Raw genomic sequence first — 18,233 nt, 5'->3', positions numbered from 1 at the left:
CTTGTTGAAGTTGCTCTGCCTTTGCATCTATCTGTCCGCCGACCGCTGTGCGCGCACCCGGCGAGGGGTGGGGGGAGGTGGGCCGCCTCCCCCGCGTGTTTTCATTTATTTATTGTTTGCTGTTTCTGCAGATTCAGGCCTCAGCAGCCCCCTCAGGGAGCCGGGGTTTCACTTTGAAAGTTAGTTCCGGTGTCTCTCTGTTCTTGGCTTCCTTTCGCTCCTGTTTGTTTTCATCCTTGGTTTCTCCATCCGGCTTCCTCTCTCTCCGCCCACCTGTCCTGCGCTGGCTTCTCGAAGGGGGCAGGGGTCTGGTCCCCTGGGCCCTAAGGTGGCAGGTTGTGACTGCGTGTGTGTGTGTGTGAGAGAGAGAGAGAGAGAGGGAGAAGCAGGAGAGAGAACGGGGCTGGGAGCAGGGATGTAGGGCGCAGGTCAAAGTACATGCGAGAGGCAGAGGGACCCAGCAGTCAAATAGACACCAGCCTCGGACCTCTTAGACGTGGGCCCTGGGGCAGCAGCTCTTCAGCAGTCAGCTTGGCAGAACCTATAGATTTATCACCGGTGCTTGGGCGCGGGCGCACAGCTGTCAGTCTCCCTCCCGGTAGCTGCTGAGTGTGTGTGTGTGCGCGTGTGCATGGCCGCTGGGCCCCCAAGAGAGAAGAGTCTGGCAGGCCTAAAGATAGGGAAGAAGCACCCACACCCACCCCATCATCCTACACACACATACCCCACGCTTCCCCTCCCTGGCCCCTCAGCTCCACCTGGCAGAGGTGGTCCCTCCGATCCCCAAGGGAGCAGACGGGTGTGGGCCTCCCGCCCTCACCAGGGGGACGATATTCCAGAAGGTTCAGCCAGCCACATCTGCTTCTTCATCTCTGTGTCACTTGCCTGCTTCTTGCCACGAGGCACTAGGAGCTTGAAGTCCTGCGGGGCAACCCTCCCCCAGCACCTGCCTCCCCCAGCTGGTTGTCCGGGGGCCTGGGGAGGGTGGGGGAGACTCCACCTAGTGCTCCTCCTCCAGGCCTGGGTTCCTCGCCCCCACGGGGCCCACCCCAAACCTTCCTCTTCCCCGCCACCCCCTCTAACCCGCAGCTCGTCCATCGCAGACTCACTCCGTAGAGCACCCCCTGCCCCCTCCCCTCCCCGGCCTGGCCCCCGCAAGTGACTGGCCATATGGGCGGGTCTGCTCTCCCCGCAGGCATGCTCAGCCACCCGCCCATCCCCATCGGGGACATGGCAGAACACACGGAACGACTCAAGGCCAACGACAGCCTCAAGCTCTCCCAGGAGTATGAGGTGAGCCAGCCCCCCTACCTCCCACCCTCCTGGGGGCCCACAGACGCCCAACCTGACATCTCCCGCCTCCCGCTTCCCGTAGTCCATCGACCCAGGCCAGCAGTTCACGTGGGAGCACTCCAACCTGGAAGTGAACAAGCCCAAGAACCGCTATGCCAACGTCATCGCCTACGACCATTCCCGCGTAATCCTTCAGCCCATCGAAGGTAGCGTGCGGGGTCCCAGGCTCCTCCCCAACAACCTTGGCCTGTCCTCTTTCCGTGGAGAACACGTAGACCCCATGTCTCCTCTTGGCCAGGGGGGCCAGGCCAGAGTGGACCAGCTAGGAGACAGGTAGGGAAACTGAGGCCTGGTCCAACCCTACCCAGAAGCCATTGAGAAGTTTGGGATCTGTATTTAACTGGTGGCTGCTGTCCACTGCAGATTTCCATCCATCCTTTACGTCTGTAGCTCTTATCAGGGCAGCTTCGCCACACAGGACATTTAGCAATGTCTGGGGGCATTTTTGTTGTCACAGCTTGGGGTGGGGTGGTGTTGGCATCTTGAGGGTGGAGGCCAGGAATGCTGCTTAGTACCTTGCGATGCAAAGGACAGCGCCCGACATAGAACAGTCTGTCTCCAAGCGGCAGTAGCGTTGAGGCAGAGAAAGCATGGAGTATATGCGCCACGATTCCCTTGGGGATAGACTGGGGCAGTCTCAGAGGGCTTCCTTTCAGCGGTGGCCCAGGTGGCGCCAGCCTAGAAGGACAGAGCACCCCACTGATCTCTAGTTTTCTCTGCTACCCCCAACCTAGGCATCGTGGGCAGCGATTATATCAATGCTAACTACGTGGACGGCTACCGGCGGCAGAACGCATACATCGCCACGCAGGGGCCACTGCCAGAGACCTTCGGGGACTTCTGGCGCATGGTGTGGGAGCAGCGCTCGGCCACCATTGTTATGATGACACGGCTAGAGGAGAAATCACGGGTGAGGCCTGGGCCCTGTGGCCCCCAAGCCCTGCACCGGCCCCGGCCCACACTCACCTGTGTTCTCTCACCTGGTGCAGATCAAATGTGACCAGTACTGGCCCAACAGGGGCACAGAGACCTACGGCTTCATCCAGGTCACGCTCCTGGACACCATCGAGCTGGCCACGTTCTGCGTGAGGACGTTCTCCCTACACAAGGTAGGGCCCGGACTGGGACTGGGGGGCTGTGGGAGGGGGCAATGGTGGGCGGAGAAGGAATATGAGCTTCTGCCCTGGGAACTCCCCATTGGACAAAAGAGAAACCACATTGACCCAGGCTAGGCGCATTCTCAAGTGGTCAGTTTACAAATGGGGACACTGAGACTCAGGGGCACGGCTCTGGTCTGCAGCCACAGCAGGACAAACCAGCAGAATCTAGCTTAGCAGTGAACCTCTCCTCCCCCAGGCAGTCACCAGCCCCCACCCCGAGATCAGTCTTGACCCCTTCCCTCACCCAGCCTGGCTTTATGGCAGGGTCTTGGCCATGCAGCTGAGGGGCCTCCAGTCTTAGATGGAGGACAGAGCAGGCAGTTGGGGCTGAGGTAGAGGGAATTTTTATCTGTGTATTTAACTGATGGCTGCTGTCCAGCACGTGATTCTGTGTGTCTTACTCAGTGATTCTCGGTTGCAGCATTTTGCCATTCAGGGGACATTTGGCAATGTCTGGGGGCACTTTGAATATTTTTATTTTTATTGACGTATAGCTGATTTACAGTGTTAACTTCTGCTGTACAGTGAGGTGATTCAGTTATATGTATACATAATTTTTTTAATATTCTTTTCCATTATAGTTTATCACAGGATATCGAACGTAGTCCTCTGTGCTATACAGTAGAACCCTGGTCTTTATCCATTCGGTATATATAATAGCTTCCAGCTGCTCACCCCTGTCTCCCACTCCGGCCCTGCCTCGACCCCCTCCCCCTTGGCAACGAGTCTGTTTGTTTCGTAGATAAGTTCATTTGTGCCGTATTTTAGATTCTGCATATATTGTTATATGATAAGTGTTATGTGTGATGTCATATAAGTGTTATCCTATGATACTTTTATTTTTTATCACGTGATATCATGGTATTTTTTATCACATGACTCTCTGATCTTTTTCGTTTACTGTGCTAATCTCTAGGCCTATCCGCATTGCTTCAAATGGCACTGGATCGTTCTTTTCTGTGGCTGAGTGGTACGTTGCACTTAAGTGCCACGTCTTTGTCATCTGTCAGCAGACATTTAGATTGTCTCCGTGTCCTGGCTGTTGTAAACAGTGCTGCTATAGACATAGGGGTGCCTGTATCTTATTGGAAGTTTGTTTCCAGGTATATGGTGAGGAGTGGGATTGTTGGATCATACGTAGTTCTATTTTTAGTTTTTTGAAGAACCTCTACTGTTCTCCATGGTGGCTGCACCAATCAGTATTCCTAATATAATAGTGTTGGAGGGTTCCCTTTTCTCTGCATCTTCTCCATCCCTTGGAATTGGTAGAGTTTTCGATGTATTTCTTTGGAGAAATGTCTACAGCTTCTGACCATTATTCAGTTAGGTTGTTTGTTTTTTGTTGGGCTGTATGAGTTCTTTATCTATTTTGGAGATTAAGCCCCGCGGTTGCGTGGTTGGCAAATATTTTCTCCCATGCTGTAGGCTGTCTTTTCGTTGTGTTTATGGTTTCCTTTGCTATGCAAAGGCTTGTAAGTTTCATTAGGGTGCCATTTGTGGATTTTTATTTCTAGTGCCTTGGAAGACTGGGGACACTTTTTATTGTCGTGTAGGGAGAGAGAGGTGCTCTGGCAGCACTGTTTCCCTGGCAGCCAGCCACGTGCCCTTACATAGAGCCTGTGCCTGGCGCAGGTGCCAGAAACCTGAGTAGAAAGACAGAGTGAGTAAGGGTTTTCAGTTGATTCACACATTAAGCAGACGCTGTGTGTCAAGTATCTCTCTTGTGGGGCTTACAGTCTAGTGGACACCAGATATGAAAACCACCAGGAATCTTACTCCTAAGAGAAGAGTAAAACAGGGAAGAATAGAGTACGTAGTGGAGGACCTGGAGTTGGTGAGGAAAGGAGTTTCGCAGAGATCTGGGGGCAGCATTCCCGGCAGAGGGCACAGCACATGCAAAGGCCCCGGCTGTTTTGGGAATAGTGAGGAGTCCTGTGTGGCTGGAGCAGAGAGAGGGAGGAGGTGAGGGCAGGGAGGGGATGGGAGGAGGTGCAGAACCTTGTGGGTTGCAGGGGCAGGGGCAACTCTGGCTTTTAGCCCAGGGAGGGCTGTGGGCAGAGGAGCGGCGGGACCTAACTCGGGTGCTCACCAGCACCCTCTGGTGGCTGTGGGGGGAATAGGTTGTGGGGACGCCCAGGGGTAACAGGTGACTGCTCTGGTCTGGATGGATGACGGTGAGCGGGACTAAGGTGATCACCGTGGAGGGGGAGAGTGAGGAGTGAGAAGTGGGTGGGCTTGGGATAGACGCTGAAAGCTGTGCTGACTGATGCTGCATGTGGACAGGCAGGGGAAGGGAGTCAAGAGCAACTCCTACATTTTGGCCAGAGCCCGTGGAAGGACGGCGCCACCATCAGCTGAGATGGGGGAGCAGGTTTAGGGAGAAATGGGGAGCAGTGCACGAAGATGCTGGGGACACTGAGGTGGAGACACCCCCACACCCTGGAGCAGCTGGGCACCCAGATCAGGTGCTCAGGGACATGGTGGTCTGGAGCCGTGAACTTGGGCCCCTGGCACATGGATGGTGGGCTGCATTGACCAACAGTGTCCCCGGCACCCCCAGAATGGCTCCAGTGAGAAACGGGAGGTCCGGCAGTTCCAGTTTACGGCATGGCCGGACCATGGGGTGCCCGAGTACCCGACGCCGTTCCTGGCTTTCCTGCGGAGAGTCAAGACTTGCAACCCACCGGACGCAGGCCCCATCGTGGTCCACTGCAGGTACCCAGCCCCCGCCCCTTCACTCCCGGCTCCCTTCTGCGCTCTGTCCCTCATTCTGCCCTGGCCCTTGGGTGCCCCCTGACGGCCCCCTCCATCTCTACAGTGCGGGTGTGAGCCGCCCCTTCACTCCCGGCTCCCTTCTGCGCCCTGTCCCCCACTCTCCCCTGGCCCTCGGGTGCCCCCTGACGGCCCGCTCCATCTCCACAGTGCGGGTGTGGGCCGCACAGGCTGCTTTATCGTCATCGACGCCATGCTGGAGCGGATCAAGCCGGAGAAGACGGTGGACGTGTATGGCCACGTGACGCTCATGCGGTCCCAGCGCAACTACATGGTGCAGACGGAGGACCAGTACAGCTTCATCCACGAGGCCCTGCTGGAGGCTGTGGGCTGCGGCAATACGGAGGTGCCTGCCCGCAGCCTCTACGCCTACATCCAGAAGCTGACGCAGGTGGAGCCAGGCGAGCACGTCACTGGCATGGAACTCGAGTTCAAGGTGGGTGGGGAGGAAGGAGTAGAGGATGCTGTGCTTGGGTTGGCGAGAGGGGGCTGAGCAGGAGACCAGTGTTCTTTCCCTCCCCACCCCAATTAAGGGGACCAGAGGGTAGAAGGGCTGGTGTTCCCTTGCCTGCCATGGCCCTGCTAGCCCTCTGGCTGAAAACACACAGCCTGCCCCCACCCAGGGAAACTGGGTCCCCAGATGGAGGCTGTCCTGATGTCGTCCCCTCGTCTCCACAGCGGCTGGCCAACTCCAAAGCCCACACATCCCGCTTCATCAGTGCCAATCTGCCTTGTAACAAGTTCAAGAACCGCCTGGTTAACATCATGCCCTACGAGAGCACCCGGGTCTGCCTGCAGCCCATCCGGGGCGTGGAGGGCTCCGACTACATTAACGCCAGCTTCATTGATGGCTACAGGTAAACCTGGCCCTGGCCACTACCGGGGCTCCAGTCCTGCATGGGAGAGTGCTCGACAGACCCTGCCAGCCCCATGCAGTCCCAGCTGAGGTGGAGAGACTCTTTAGATATGCATTTAACCGATGGCTACTGGCTGGAACATGATTACATCTGTCCATCTTTCTCAGAGAAAAGCATCGATCTGGGGAGTTCTGCCCCCCCCAGGGGAAGCTAGATAGTATCTGGGGATGTTTCTGATGGTTAAAATAGAAGTTGAGAGAGGAGGGTTACTACTGGCACCTAGGGCTGCCCTGGTGGCTAGGATGGTAACGAATCTGCCCGCAAGGCAGAAGACTCAGGTTCAATCCTTGGATCAGGAAGATACCCTGGAGGAGGAAGTGGCAGTCCACTCCAGTATTCCTGTCTGGGGAATCCCCATAAACAGAGGAGCCTGGTGGGCTACAGTGCATAGGGTCACAAAGAGACATGATTGAGCAACTAACACTTTCTAGTGGGCAGAGGCCAGGGATGCTGCTGGACACCCCACTGGGTACAAAACAGGGGCCCATCGCAGTCATCCAGTCCCGAACGTCAGTAGTGCCAAGATTGAGAAGCCCTGAGCAAAGGAGGGTGTTCTGGGAATGGGCAGCTATATGTAGCCCTGGAGGGGAGCCTGGCCTGAGCAGACAATGGATATTAACTTAATGCCCCTGGAGGGGGCGGAGAATGAAAGCAGAGATGCCTGCAGACAGTCCCACAGCTTCCTTGTGAAGCTGGAGTGATTCCAAGGCTGGTGGTTTCTCCAGGTGCAGAGCAGGATTCTTTGGGGGGTTGAACCAGATAGGGAGGGAGATGATGCTTGGGCCTAGGTCTCCCTGGGGCCCTAGACTTACCGCTGCCATCTCACCTCCCCGCTCACAGGCAGCAGAAGGCCTACATTGCCACGCAGGGCCCGCTGGCGGAAACCACAGAGGACTTCTGGCGCATGCTCTGGGAGAACAACTCGACCATCGTGGTGATGCTGACCAAGCTGAGGGAGATGGGCCGGGTGAGCTGGGGACCACGCAGGGCAGGGCAGGGCAGGGAGGGGCCAGGGGCCGCGGGGGTGGGGCTGGGGTGGGGGCAGGGCTTACCACAGCACCCACCTCCCCAACAGGAGAAGTGTCACCAGTACTGGCCGGCCGAGCGCTCCGCCCGCTACCAGTACTTCGTGGTGGACCCTATGGCGGAATACAACATGCCTCAGTACATCCTGCGGGAGTTCAAGGTCACAGACGCCCGGGTAAGTACGGGGACAGACCCTCCAGGCAGCTCACCATTCCCCTGCGGGTCTGGAGAGGGCTCTCCTGGTTGGGGAGTGGAAGCAAAGGCCCAGGGCTTGGGTGGAAGAGGAGTGAGTGGGCAGCTGGACAGTCACTCCCACCACCGAGTAGGTGGAAGAGAGGACCATGACCCCAGAGTGTCCACCTCAGAGCGCGCGTCACACTACTCACCGGGGGACACAGTCCAAGGCAGTCATGTGAAAGGGAGTAAGTGGGGCATTAGCTGGGAAGCAGCAACATGGAGGCAGCATTAGAGGGCTGAAGGCAGGCTGGGGGAAGGTGATGGGTTGATGGTGTCAAGCAGTGGCCACTGTAGATGGGAAAGAGTTGTAGACGCTGCGGGGTGGGGGCAGGCGCTGGGAATTGGAACCATTGTTTGGGGGGGAGAATGGAGAGAGTAGACCGTGTTGGCTGGAGAAGGCCCAGCGGAGGCGGGTGGTGCTGGGTGATGGGAGAGGGCAGGTATTATAGATGGGGTCTGATGAAGAAAGACTGTCAGGTGACACAGGATAGAAGTTAGTGCCAGAATTGGAGAATCCATGGGTAGAATGATGGGGCATGGGCATGTCGGTCCAGATGTTACCAGTGGATACTGAACCCTGATGGACAAAGCATTGTTGGTCATGGTGCGTGGGTAGTTCAGGACGGCACCACTGGGTTGGCTGAGTGGGGGATTGGAGGCTCAGTGAACAGTGTCGGTGCTGGGTGACAGAGGAGGGTGGTGAACAGGATGGTCTTAGATGAGAGGAGGGTGGGATTGGAGACTGGACTGTCGGGATAGAAGCGGAGGGAGACTGACGTAGAGCACGGAGCCATGGCTTGGTGAAGGGTGACGAGCGGATGGAGAAGGGTGAAACTGGGAAGGGCAGGTGTTTGGCCAGTGGCAGAGAGAGTAAAATGAAGAGGAAATGATTTGAAGAGCAAAAAGAATGACGAACATTCAGTGATAGGCAGTACTGTTGATGGTCCAAGAGAGAGGAAGGTGGGATTGGAGAAAGCGTCAGGTGGTGGAGGATGGAGGCCATCTGAATCACATGGCATCGCTGGACTGCAGCCTTTAATGCAGAGACTGTGAGTGGGAAGAGGTAAGTCATGAGTGAGGGAGGGTGGAGGATGTCGGTGGTCCTGACATAGTGGAATGTCTAACAGTCCTTAGAGGGGGAAGAACGATGGATTGCTAAGGATGGATTGTGGAAAGTGGTGCCATTGGGTCATGATAAATGAAAGGCGGAAGAGAGCCATGATGGTGCACAGCATGGCTTGGTAGTGGAAGGCGAGTGTTGGCGAGACAGGTGCTTGAGTGGTGGGGGTGAGGGTTGCAGAGATGGACAGCTGAGGGGTGGGAGTAAGGATTAGACAGATGGATGGTTGAGTGGGGGGTGGAGGACTGGAGATGAGTGATTTACTGCTGGGGATGAGGATTGGAGAGATGGATGGTTGAGTGGTGGTGATGAATGGGCAGATAGATGGTTGAGTAGTGGAGATGAGTATTGGATAGATGGAAGGTTGAGTTTTGGGGATGAGGATTGGAGAAATGGATGGTTGAGTATTGGGGATTAAGATCGAAGAGGTTGAGTAGTGGTGATAAGGATTAGAGAGATGGGTGGTTTAATGGTAGGGATAAGGATTAGAGACATGGAGGGTTGAGTGAGAAGAACTGGAGAGAGGAGTGGTTTAGTGGTGGGGATGAGGGTAGGAGAAATGGAAGGGGATTGTTGGGGCTGAGGATTGGAGAAACGGATGGTTGAGTGGTGGGGATAAGGATCCAAGAGGTTGAGTGGTGCAGTAAGGATTAGAGAGATGGATGGTCGGAGATTGGAGAGACGGATGGGTGAGTGGTGGGAATGAGGATTATAGAGACGGATGGCTGAATGTTGGGGATGAGGATTGGAGAGGTCAGTGGCTGAGATTTAGATTGTACAGATGGATGGTTGTGTCATGGGGATGAGAATTGGAGAGATGGATGGTTGAGCGGTGGAGATGGAGAAAGTTAATGGGGTGGCATCACCAGATGTTCAAGGATTATGAACTACCATAAGTGGATGATGAAAGTTAGGAGGCAAAGGTATTGGGTACACAAGTAGAAGACGACGAATTTCCAACGGTGGCTGGTGGAAGATGGCGCCCTAGAGTGGGGAGGGATAGGTTATAGGGCTGGTGAGTGGCCGAAGATGATGTCCGTGGTGGAGGATGGAGGTGGTGCTGTTGGGAGGTGGCAGTGTGGGGACAGTGCTCCTTTACTCTAAGACAGTGAGAGGGGAGGTTGCCGGGGAGATGGAGAATGGGTCAAGAAGGGCAGATGTTGGGTGTACCATGGGACAGTGCAGAATGGAGGCTAACAGTCAGCAATGGTGCTGGTGTCACTTTGGTTGTGGTGGATGGGTTTGGAGCTGTGCAGAGAGCAGCAGTCGGGGGATGGGGGTGAATGACTGCTATGAGATGGTGTTGCTGGATGATAAAGTTAAATGGTGAGGAGGATGGACTTGGCAGCCTTGGGTGGTAAAGACGAAATCGGAGCATCTCAACGAAAGATGGCGTGGGACAAGGAGGGTGGATGGTGGAGGGTGAGGAAGGGTAGAGAGTGGTATTGTTGCAGCTTGTGGTTGGCAAGGGTGACTGCCACTGACCTTGATAACAGGACCCGGCTCTCTCTCTCTCCATTCCAGGACGGCCAGTCCCGGACTGTCCGGCAGTTCCAGTTCACGGACTGGCCGGAGCAGGGCGTGCCAAAGTCGGGGGAGGGCTTCATTGACTTCATCGGCCAAGTGCACAAGACCAAGGAACAGTTCGGCCAGGACGGCCCCATCTCTGTCCACTGCAGGTGAGCTGCCTGTGGCGGGAAGTTGAGTCTTTATGAGCACAGCCTCGGGCACTCCCGCTGGGGCTCTTTCCATCCCTGGGGCAGGGGGCTTCAGAGCAGGCAGAATTGGGCAGCTGAGCCAGGCTCCCCCACACGCCACCCCTGAACTCACCTGTGCACTTGCCCTCGACAGCGCCGGCGTGGGCAGGACGGGAGTCTTCATCACGCTCAGCATCGTGTTGGAGCGGATGCGGTACGAGGGTGTGGTGGACATCTTCCAGACAGTGAAGATGCTGCGGACCCAGAGGCCAGCCATGGTGCAAATGGAGGTGAGGGGAGGGGAGGGCAGCCCGGCCTCACGCCAATGCCGCTGCCAGCCTCTGTGCTCTCCGTGCAGTGGGCACAGCCACCTCCCACTCCCAGGGCTGTCGAGGGTAAAAGATCTCAGCCCCTCCTGCTTTGGGCTGACCCAAGAGTAAGCCGAAGGCCAGAGCTGAGGAGCGTTGCTCAGAATGAACAGAGGAGGGTCCTCTCTCCCAGCTCAGGGTCTCAGTGAGGTCCAGCTCGGCCAGGCTGGCAGGGGTCACGGATCCTGAAGCCAGGCCCAGAGTCCTGCCATCATGTTGACAGTGGGCACCTTTGCTTTGACCACACAGCATCTCCAAGTCACATGGTGGTTTGAGAGGAGCTGGGATTCGTACCCCAGTCCGTCTCATCCACAGCCCTCAGAAGGGTCAGCAGTAGAGCTGAGTCCATGGAGGGAACAATTGGGTTGAGAGCACGGTACTTCCCCGTGCTCTCGGCCACCTCATGAGCAGACCCTACTCCAAGCCAGAGTCAGACCCCTGGCAGGTGGAGGGGGAGCCAGTCTGTGTCTGCACCCATTCCTGGGTCCGTTCCGCATCTGGCTTGAGACCCAGAAGTGGGTGGAAGATCCCCCCCTGTTCTCACAGAGATGCTCCAGGGATGAGAAGAGGGAGTGAGGGCGGGGGCCCAGCCTAGGAAAGAGTGGGGTCACTGCTTTTAGAAACCACCAGATCCAGAAGCTAGATTAAATGCATCCATGAGCTCCCCCGTCTCCGGGCAGTCAGAGCTGGAGTGGCAGCCTCCCAGCCCCCAGGGGAGTGTCACAAGAGGCAGGGATGGCCAAGCGGCTGCATCCAAAGAGACAAAGAGCACCCTGCAGGCCAGCTGAGGACGGGAGAGCCCAGCACAGGCACAGGACCAAGGGGCGTGGCTGCTCCGCCGTGTGATGGGAGCCCTGGGGTTGCAGAGGCGCTGACAGGGCCCTGCCTGCACCCCCATGCCCCCTCACCCCCCGCGCCCCCTCCCCACACAGGATGAATATCAGTTCTGCTACCAGGCGGCGCTGGAGTACCTCGGCAGCTTCGACCACTATGCAACCTAAGCCAGGTTGGCCTGGCCCGACTCCACCGGCCCCTGCGCCTCCCGTGCCGGGTGGCCCCCCCGAGTCCTGGACCCCCTCCGGCGGCCAGGGCAGGAGGCGGCAACTGCGTTTCCACAGCCGAGGGGTCTCCGGGGATGACGACGCAGCCCCTCAAGCCCCCCTGCACGGCCCCAGCCCCCTCCCTGGGCCGGGCCGCCGCCTTCAATACTTGGCACATTCCTCATTCCCTTCGAAAACGAGATTCCACGAGGAGAGGGTCTGGGGTGGGGGGGAGGGGGGCGGTGAGCAATCCAGGAGCTGTTCCCAAGAACCAGAGGAGGGCGGGGGCTGGGAGCTCGGCCCCTTGTCCTCCCCACCAGGCAGCCTTCCTGCCCCGCAGCCTGGGGGTCACTGGACTGGGGGGGCAGGAGTGGGGTGGGAACAGGAGTCAGCTTTCTTTCAAAACTCAGTGTAACTGTATCCGGTGACATTTCCTTTTTTTTTTTGTTTTCAATAGTGTATTTTTTTTCTTTTTTTTTTTTTTTTAAAGAAGACACAAATTGGGGGGACAAAAAAGACTTGACAGTCAACGGATTTAAAAAGAAAAACTTGGCTTATTCCTATCCTGTTCACAGACAGTCTGTTTTTTTTTCACCGTAACAGACATTCTTGCGTGCCGGTCATGTTCATGGGCCTGCGCGGGCTCAGGCTGCCCCTTGTCTTGCTTTTTTTTTCCCCTTTACCTACTCCGAAGGTGTGCCTCGCTCAAGAATAGGGCCTTTGCCTCCTGATTTTCTTTTTCTTTTTTTTTAAATTCTTTGCTTTTTCTTTTTTAATTAAATTCTCAAGACATATCAAGGAGGGTGAGGGTGGGGCAGTGGGGGGACTCGGGCCCACCAGCGTCGGTTGTTGAGCCCACAGGGTGGGCACTACCACGGAGGAGGTCGCAGCGACCCCCGCCCCCAGCAGCCCGAGTGCCCCTCGCCGTCTCCCACCTTGAGGAGAAAGACTGAACACAGTGGGAGGTTCCCACTTCTCCGGGGGGAGAGAGAGGCCATACGCTGCCCCAATCAGGGGCCCCTCCCCACCCCCCCGGGACCATGGGGCCGACCTGGGGCAGAAGGATGGGGTTCTGCCCCACCCCCACCCCGAGCAAGTGAGTTTTTCTCTTTGTACAAGAGCAGAGCTGCTGTTGCTTTCAACACTGTTTATTCAAACGGAAGCAGCTGGGTGGTTTTCCCACCTCTGTGTATGTAGATATATCGACTTTGTATTAAAGGAAGATCGTCTGACCCCGGCCGCTGGTGGAGTCTTTGTCACCCCAGCCCCTGTCCGTCCAGTCTCCTTGGGGAAGCCAGGAGCCTGGAGAACTTGAACACAGAATCCAAGCTCCCTGCAGGGGCTGCCCCATTGATAATAGTTACTCATGTTGATAATCGTGACCATCTCTGAGTATCTACCATGGGCCAGCCCGCTGAGGTGGGAATCGACCCAATTTATAGATGAGGAAACTGAGGTTCAGAGAGGGGCAGGCACCAATGAAAAGTCACACAGTGGTTTGAAGTGGAGCTGGGATTCATACCCTAGTCTGTCTCATCCACAGCCCTCAGAAGGGTCAGCAGTAGAGCTGAGTCCATGGAGGGAACAGTCGGGTTGGGAGCACTGTACTTCACCATGCTCTAGGCCACCTCATGAGCAAGACCCTACTCTAAGCCAGAGTCAGACTCCCGGCCGGTGGAGGGGGAGCCAGTCTGTCTGCACCCGTTGTGCATCTGGTTTGAGACCCAGAAGTGGGTGAAAGATCCCCCCTGGTGAAAGCATCCCCCCACAGAGATGAGAAGAGGGTGTGAGGGCAGGGGCCCAGCCGAGGAGAGTGGGGTCACTACTTTTAGAAGCCATATATCAGTAAGTATGTAGCTCGACGATGTGATCACCACCGTGAATACACTTAGTCACATAGATTTACCAAACCCTAAATTCCTCATCCTTAAAATTCTCAAACACACATGAAACATTTATGAAAATCAGCACTCATTTTTTAAAAAGTCCAGCAGTGGAGATCTTCGTAAATCTTCAAGAAACAAATGTTATTAAATGACCTGATCTTGACCGCAGCAGTAGATTCTGCAATACTCAGCCTCCCCTGAAAAGGCCTTCAATGAGAAATTTGTAACACGTTTTTAAATAAGGCATGAGTTAAGGAATCATCGTAGAAATGACATAGTTTTGAAACTGAACAACTCAAATAGTACAAAATGTAACAAAACCCATGGGATGCAGCCAAAGGGATGCCTGGAGGAAATTTTATAGCCTTGAACATGTTGATAAGAAAACAGATTGTGAAAACAAGTCCACCTTTAAAATATGTGAACCAAGTTTTCAATTCAAGTAACTCTGCTGCTGCTGCTGCTAAGTCGCTTCAGTCACGTCCGACTCTGCGACCCCACAGACGGCCTCCTACCAGGCTCCTCTGTCCCTGGGATTCTCCAGGCAAGAACACTGGAGTGGGTTGGCCTTTCCTTCTCCAATGCATGAAAGTGAAAAGTGAAAGTGAAGTTGCTCAGTCGTGCCGACTCTTAGCGACCTCATGGACTGCAGCCCACCAGGCTCCTCTGTCCATGGGATTTCCCAGGCAAGAGTACTGGAGTGGGGTGCCATTGCCAGGTAGCTCTAATTGGGCGTTATTGAGGTGGTTCTTGCACTGACAAAACTTTTCTTTAAAAACACCAATACAGACAAATGTTTGGCAAGTACAGTCAAGAAAACATCCAAATCCAGGAACATGGGAGAATGCGCTTTAACTACAGATGGAGGCATTTTTAAAAATTGTGACATGAGTGTCAGGGGAGAAAGAACAGGAAAGAGACTGCAGACGGGAATAGTGGGAGCTATGGCACAGCTGGCATGGGGGAAAGAAAGCCTTCACTCTCCTGGGTGAGACGGTGGGGAGGTAGAAAGATGGAGAAATAGGAAAGGCCTATACTTAGTAGCTCCTGTGTTCTGAATTCAAGAAGTAGTGGGAAGGTGTCTTCTTAGTAATAGACGTGGGACCCAAGGGATAGAAGGCAGACTCTAACCCAAGTCTGGTCCTGCCTAAATTATCTAAGACTCTATCACAGGCTACTCTGCCCACAAAACTTCTAATCAATCCTCAAAGCCCAGTTCTAAAAGAGCCTGTAAGAAATCTGTTTCCTTTGTGTTTACCGAAGCCCACTGAGACTAAACTGTCTCAATAGGATCTACCTTTCCCTCCTTGGAGACCAGACAGGACATCTTCAGGGAAAGTCAGTGAGCATGTGGCCTTCAGCTCTATGATTCCACCCTTGGGATGTTCATGGCTATAGTTGGAGGGTAGGTGGTGGCAGACAGGGATTTATCAGAAGACCTCCTGGAAGAGGGCCATAAGGAATTGCCTCAACTCACAGACAGGAGCACCAAGACTCTAAGCATCGCCAGTTGCCTTGGCCCTGCTATAGGGCTCCCTAACATCCACCCCCATTTATTGAGCACTGACTGTATGCTTGGCTCGTGCAGTCGCATTTAATCCTTCTGACAATGCACCAGTGGGCAGATGAGAAACCTGAGGCTCAAATAGGTCAGGTTTCCTACCCAAGATCTCAAGGTGGTAAGTAGTGTAACCTGGACATGGGCCCAGTTCTAGCCAGTTCCCATTGTGATAGTGCGAAAGGTCAAGGCATCTATGAGCTCCTCCTGGCCACAGCCTCAGCCCCAAGCTGGGGGGGACAGAGCCCCACAGCAGAGTCCCACTTCCCACCAAGGGTCAGGGACCAAAGCATCTGAGTGCTCCGTGGTGGTGGTGTAATCGCTCAGCCATGTCCAACTCTGTGGCCCGCCAGGCTCCTCTGTCCATGGGATTCTCCCAGCAAGAATACTGGAGTGGGTTGCCATATTCTTCTCCAGGGAATCTCCCCAACCCAGGGATTGAACCTGAGTCTCCTGCATTGCAGGCGGATTTTTTTTTTTTTTTTTTACCAACTGAGCCACCAGGGAAACCCATTCTAGTGCTCTAGAAAGTGTAAATACCCTGAACACACATTTAAAGCTAAAACACCCGTGAACAGAACTACAGTGATGCTGGATGCTAAACCTAACTCAGGAACGGAAAGACGAAGTTGACAAGAAGGATCTTGAGATGCACAATACAGTAGCAAATTTTAGCAAGCCGATATGTGCAGGGCTCTCCACCCAGCAGTGAGAATGTCCATTCTGTCGAAATGCTCAGAGCTCATCACCAAAAAAGGACCACAGATTAGACCAGAGAGAAAAGCTCAACGTTCAGACCTTACTCCCTAGCCACTTGTAATAAAATTAGAGATCAGTGATGATATCTAACTTTTCAAACCCACGTTGGTGGAAGGGTTCCAACAAATGAGTTAAAGATAACACATGAACTACAAAGTATTTAGAACTGAATGATAAGACCACTGCAAATGAAAGCCTTTGGGATGCCACCAAAAATGTCCTCAGAGGTAAATTCAAAGTCCAAGTGCATTAGTGGAGGGAGGGAGAACACTTGTTATAAGCGAAATAAGTAGCCAAAGAAAGTACTCAAGGGTATATGTAGCCTTATATGAATTTATGAGAAAAATAACTGAAACTCAGGCACCCACAAAAGGACGAATAGATCCAAGGAGCATCAAGGGGAAACATCTTTAGGACAATCAGGTATTAGTCAAATGGTAAACTGCAGCAGTAACAACAAAATAATATAAAAATCTGGATTTTTTTAACACCTATAAAAGAAGAAAACCTTCGGCACAAAGCACAAATAAACATTACGGATGACAGAGGAACTAACAGCGCTCACAAAGAAGTTATCTTAAAAGCTGAGCATATTCTGCATATATATAACTTCATACCACTAAATGCTGGACTTCCTAGGTGGCACAGTGGTAAAACAAGCCACCTGCCAGCGCAGAGGAGCCAAGAGACATGGGTTCAATCCCTGGGTCAGGAAGATCCCCCTGGAGAAGGAAATGGCAACCCACTCCAGTATTCTTGCCTGGGAAATCCCATGAACAGAGGAGTCTGGCAGGCTACAGTCCATGGGGTTGCAAAGAGTCGGACACGACTTGAACACACCATTAATTGTTTCAAATGATAAAATATGGTGGGGGGGGGGCGGCGCGGAATCTAAGAAAGCAAAACCAAACCAAGTCATTAAAAAGTGAATAACATTCAGAAACACTGAAATGATGGTCAAAGATCTAGCCCCCATACAAGGCACTTTCTCAGATGGTTTTTCAAGTGAGTTTTGCCAGATCTTCAAGAGAAAGATAACTGGCATCTTCTAGAAGCTATGTCAGCTTGCAGAGGGAAAAGAGAGAGAGTACTCAGAGTAAATAGGACAACTCAAGGTGGGCAGGGGGAAAACACATCTCGCTCATGTGCCTAGATTCAAAGAGGTGAAGAAAATACTAGTGATGCAAATCTTGTTGTTATTTAGTTGTCCGGTCATGTCTGGTTTCTTTTGTAACCCTACGGACTGTAGCCCGCCGGGCTGCTCTGTCCCTGGGATTCTCCAGGCAAGAATACTGGAGTGGGTTGCCATTGCCCTCTTCCAGGGGATCATCCTGACCCAGGGATTGAACCTATGTCTCCCGCATCACAGGTGGATTCTTTACCGCTGAGCCACCAGGAAAGTCAGTGCAAATCTAGCATCTCCTTAGAAGAATAGGATGTTGTGACTCAACAGGGAAGGATTTATGGAATGCAAGGATGCTTTAACATTAGAAAATCCACTCAGATAGAAGTTAGAATAAGTTGCCACCTCAAAGAGCAGATCTACAGTACTAATAAATTGAAGGTACTGAGTCAGGATACCTTGACTCGATAATTCCAGTCTCAACGCATCTTACAGAGACTTGTCTTGAGCAGATGTGCCCAAGGAGACATGCAGAGGTTTGTCTGTTGTAGAATTATTTGTAAAAACTGAAAAAAAATTTACACTGTGTAATATTTTCATTATAAACAAAAAAATAACACAACCTGGAAACTATTTTTATTTTATAAAAGATTGGCATCTACTTAAATATCCACCAACAGAAAGTGGGTGTGAAGATGGAGAGAAAGAAACCCTCCTCCACCGTTGGTGGGAATGTAAGCTGGTGCAGCCACTGTGGAGAACAGTAGAGAGGTTTCTTTAAAAATAGAGTTTCCATATGATCCAGTAATCCCACTTCGGGGCATATACCCAAACAAAACTAGAATTCAAAAGGATACATGCACATCTATGTTCATAGCAGAACTATTTACAATAGCCAAGACATGGAAACCACTTAAATGTCCATCGACAGGTGAGAGGATGAAAAAGATGTTATATACAATAGAATGGGGGCTTCCCTGGTAGCTCAGCTGGTAAAGAATCCACCTCCAATGCAGGAGACCCTGGTTCGATTCCTGGGTCGGGAAGATACCCAGGAGCCAGGCATGGGAACCTACTCCAGTATTCTTGCCTGGAGAATCCCCATGGACAGAGAAGCCTGGCGGGCTGCAGTCCTTGGGATTGCAGAGTCGGACACGACTGAGCGAGTAAGCACACAGCACATACAATAGAATGTTAGTCATAAAAAAGAATGAAAT

The 18,233-nt window shown here is 53.5% G+C and overlaps 1 protein-coding gene across 6 annotated transcripts in view; it reads left to right on the top strand.

Moving 5' to 3' along the window:
• PTPRS (protein tyrosine phosphatase, receptor type S) overlaps positions 1–12,923 on the top strand; it is a 110,906-nt gene extending 97,983 nt beyond the window's left edge. For 4 of the 6 annotated variants that reach the window (XM_018050899.1, XM_018050895.1, XM_018050896.1 and 1 more), the window contains 13 exons: positions 132–179; positions 1,196–1,293; positions 1,376–1,499; positions 2,088–2,263; positions 2,343–2,462; positions 5,074–5,228; positions 5,436–5,721; positions 5,964–6,142; positions 7,043–7,169; positions 7,278–7,403; positions 10,110–10,264; positions 10,437–10,572; positions 11,583–12,923. In XM_018050899.1, the coding sequence (XP_017906388.1) occupies positions 132–179; positions 1,196–1,293; positions 1,376–1,499; positions 2,088–2,263; positions 2,343–2,462; positions 5,074–5,228; positions 5,436–5,721; positions 5,964–6,142; positions 7,043–7,169; positions 7,278–7,403; positions 10,110–10,264; positions 10,437–10,572; positions 11,583–11,651 (1,799 nt within the window). In that variant the 3' untranslated portion in view covers positions 11,652–12,923. The remainder of the gene's footprint in view (positions 1–131; positions 180–1,195; positions 1,294–1,375; positions 1,500–2,087; positions 2,264–2,342; positions 2,463–5,073; positions 5,229–5,435; positions 5,722–5,963; positions 6,143–7,042; positions 7,170–7,277; positions 7,404–10,109; positions 10,265–10,436; positions 10,573–11,582) is intronic. The other 2 variants (XM_018050898.1, XM_018050897.1) reach the window with 1 other exon arrangement.

Source organism: Capra hircus, chromosome 7, assembly GCF_001704415.2.
Source record: "Capra hircus breed San Clemente chromosome 7, ASM170441v1, whole genome shotgun sequence".
Taxonomy (NCBI): Eukaryota; Metazoa; Chordata; class Mammalia; order Artiodactyla; family Bovidae; genus Capra; species Capra hircus.
Note: the sequence above shows the minus strand (reverse complement) of the source record. Positions and strands in the feature narration are given on the sequence as shown.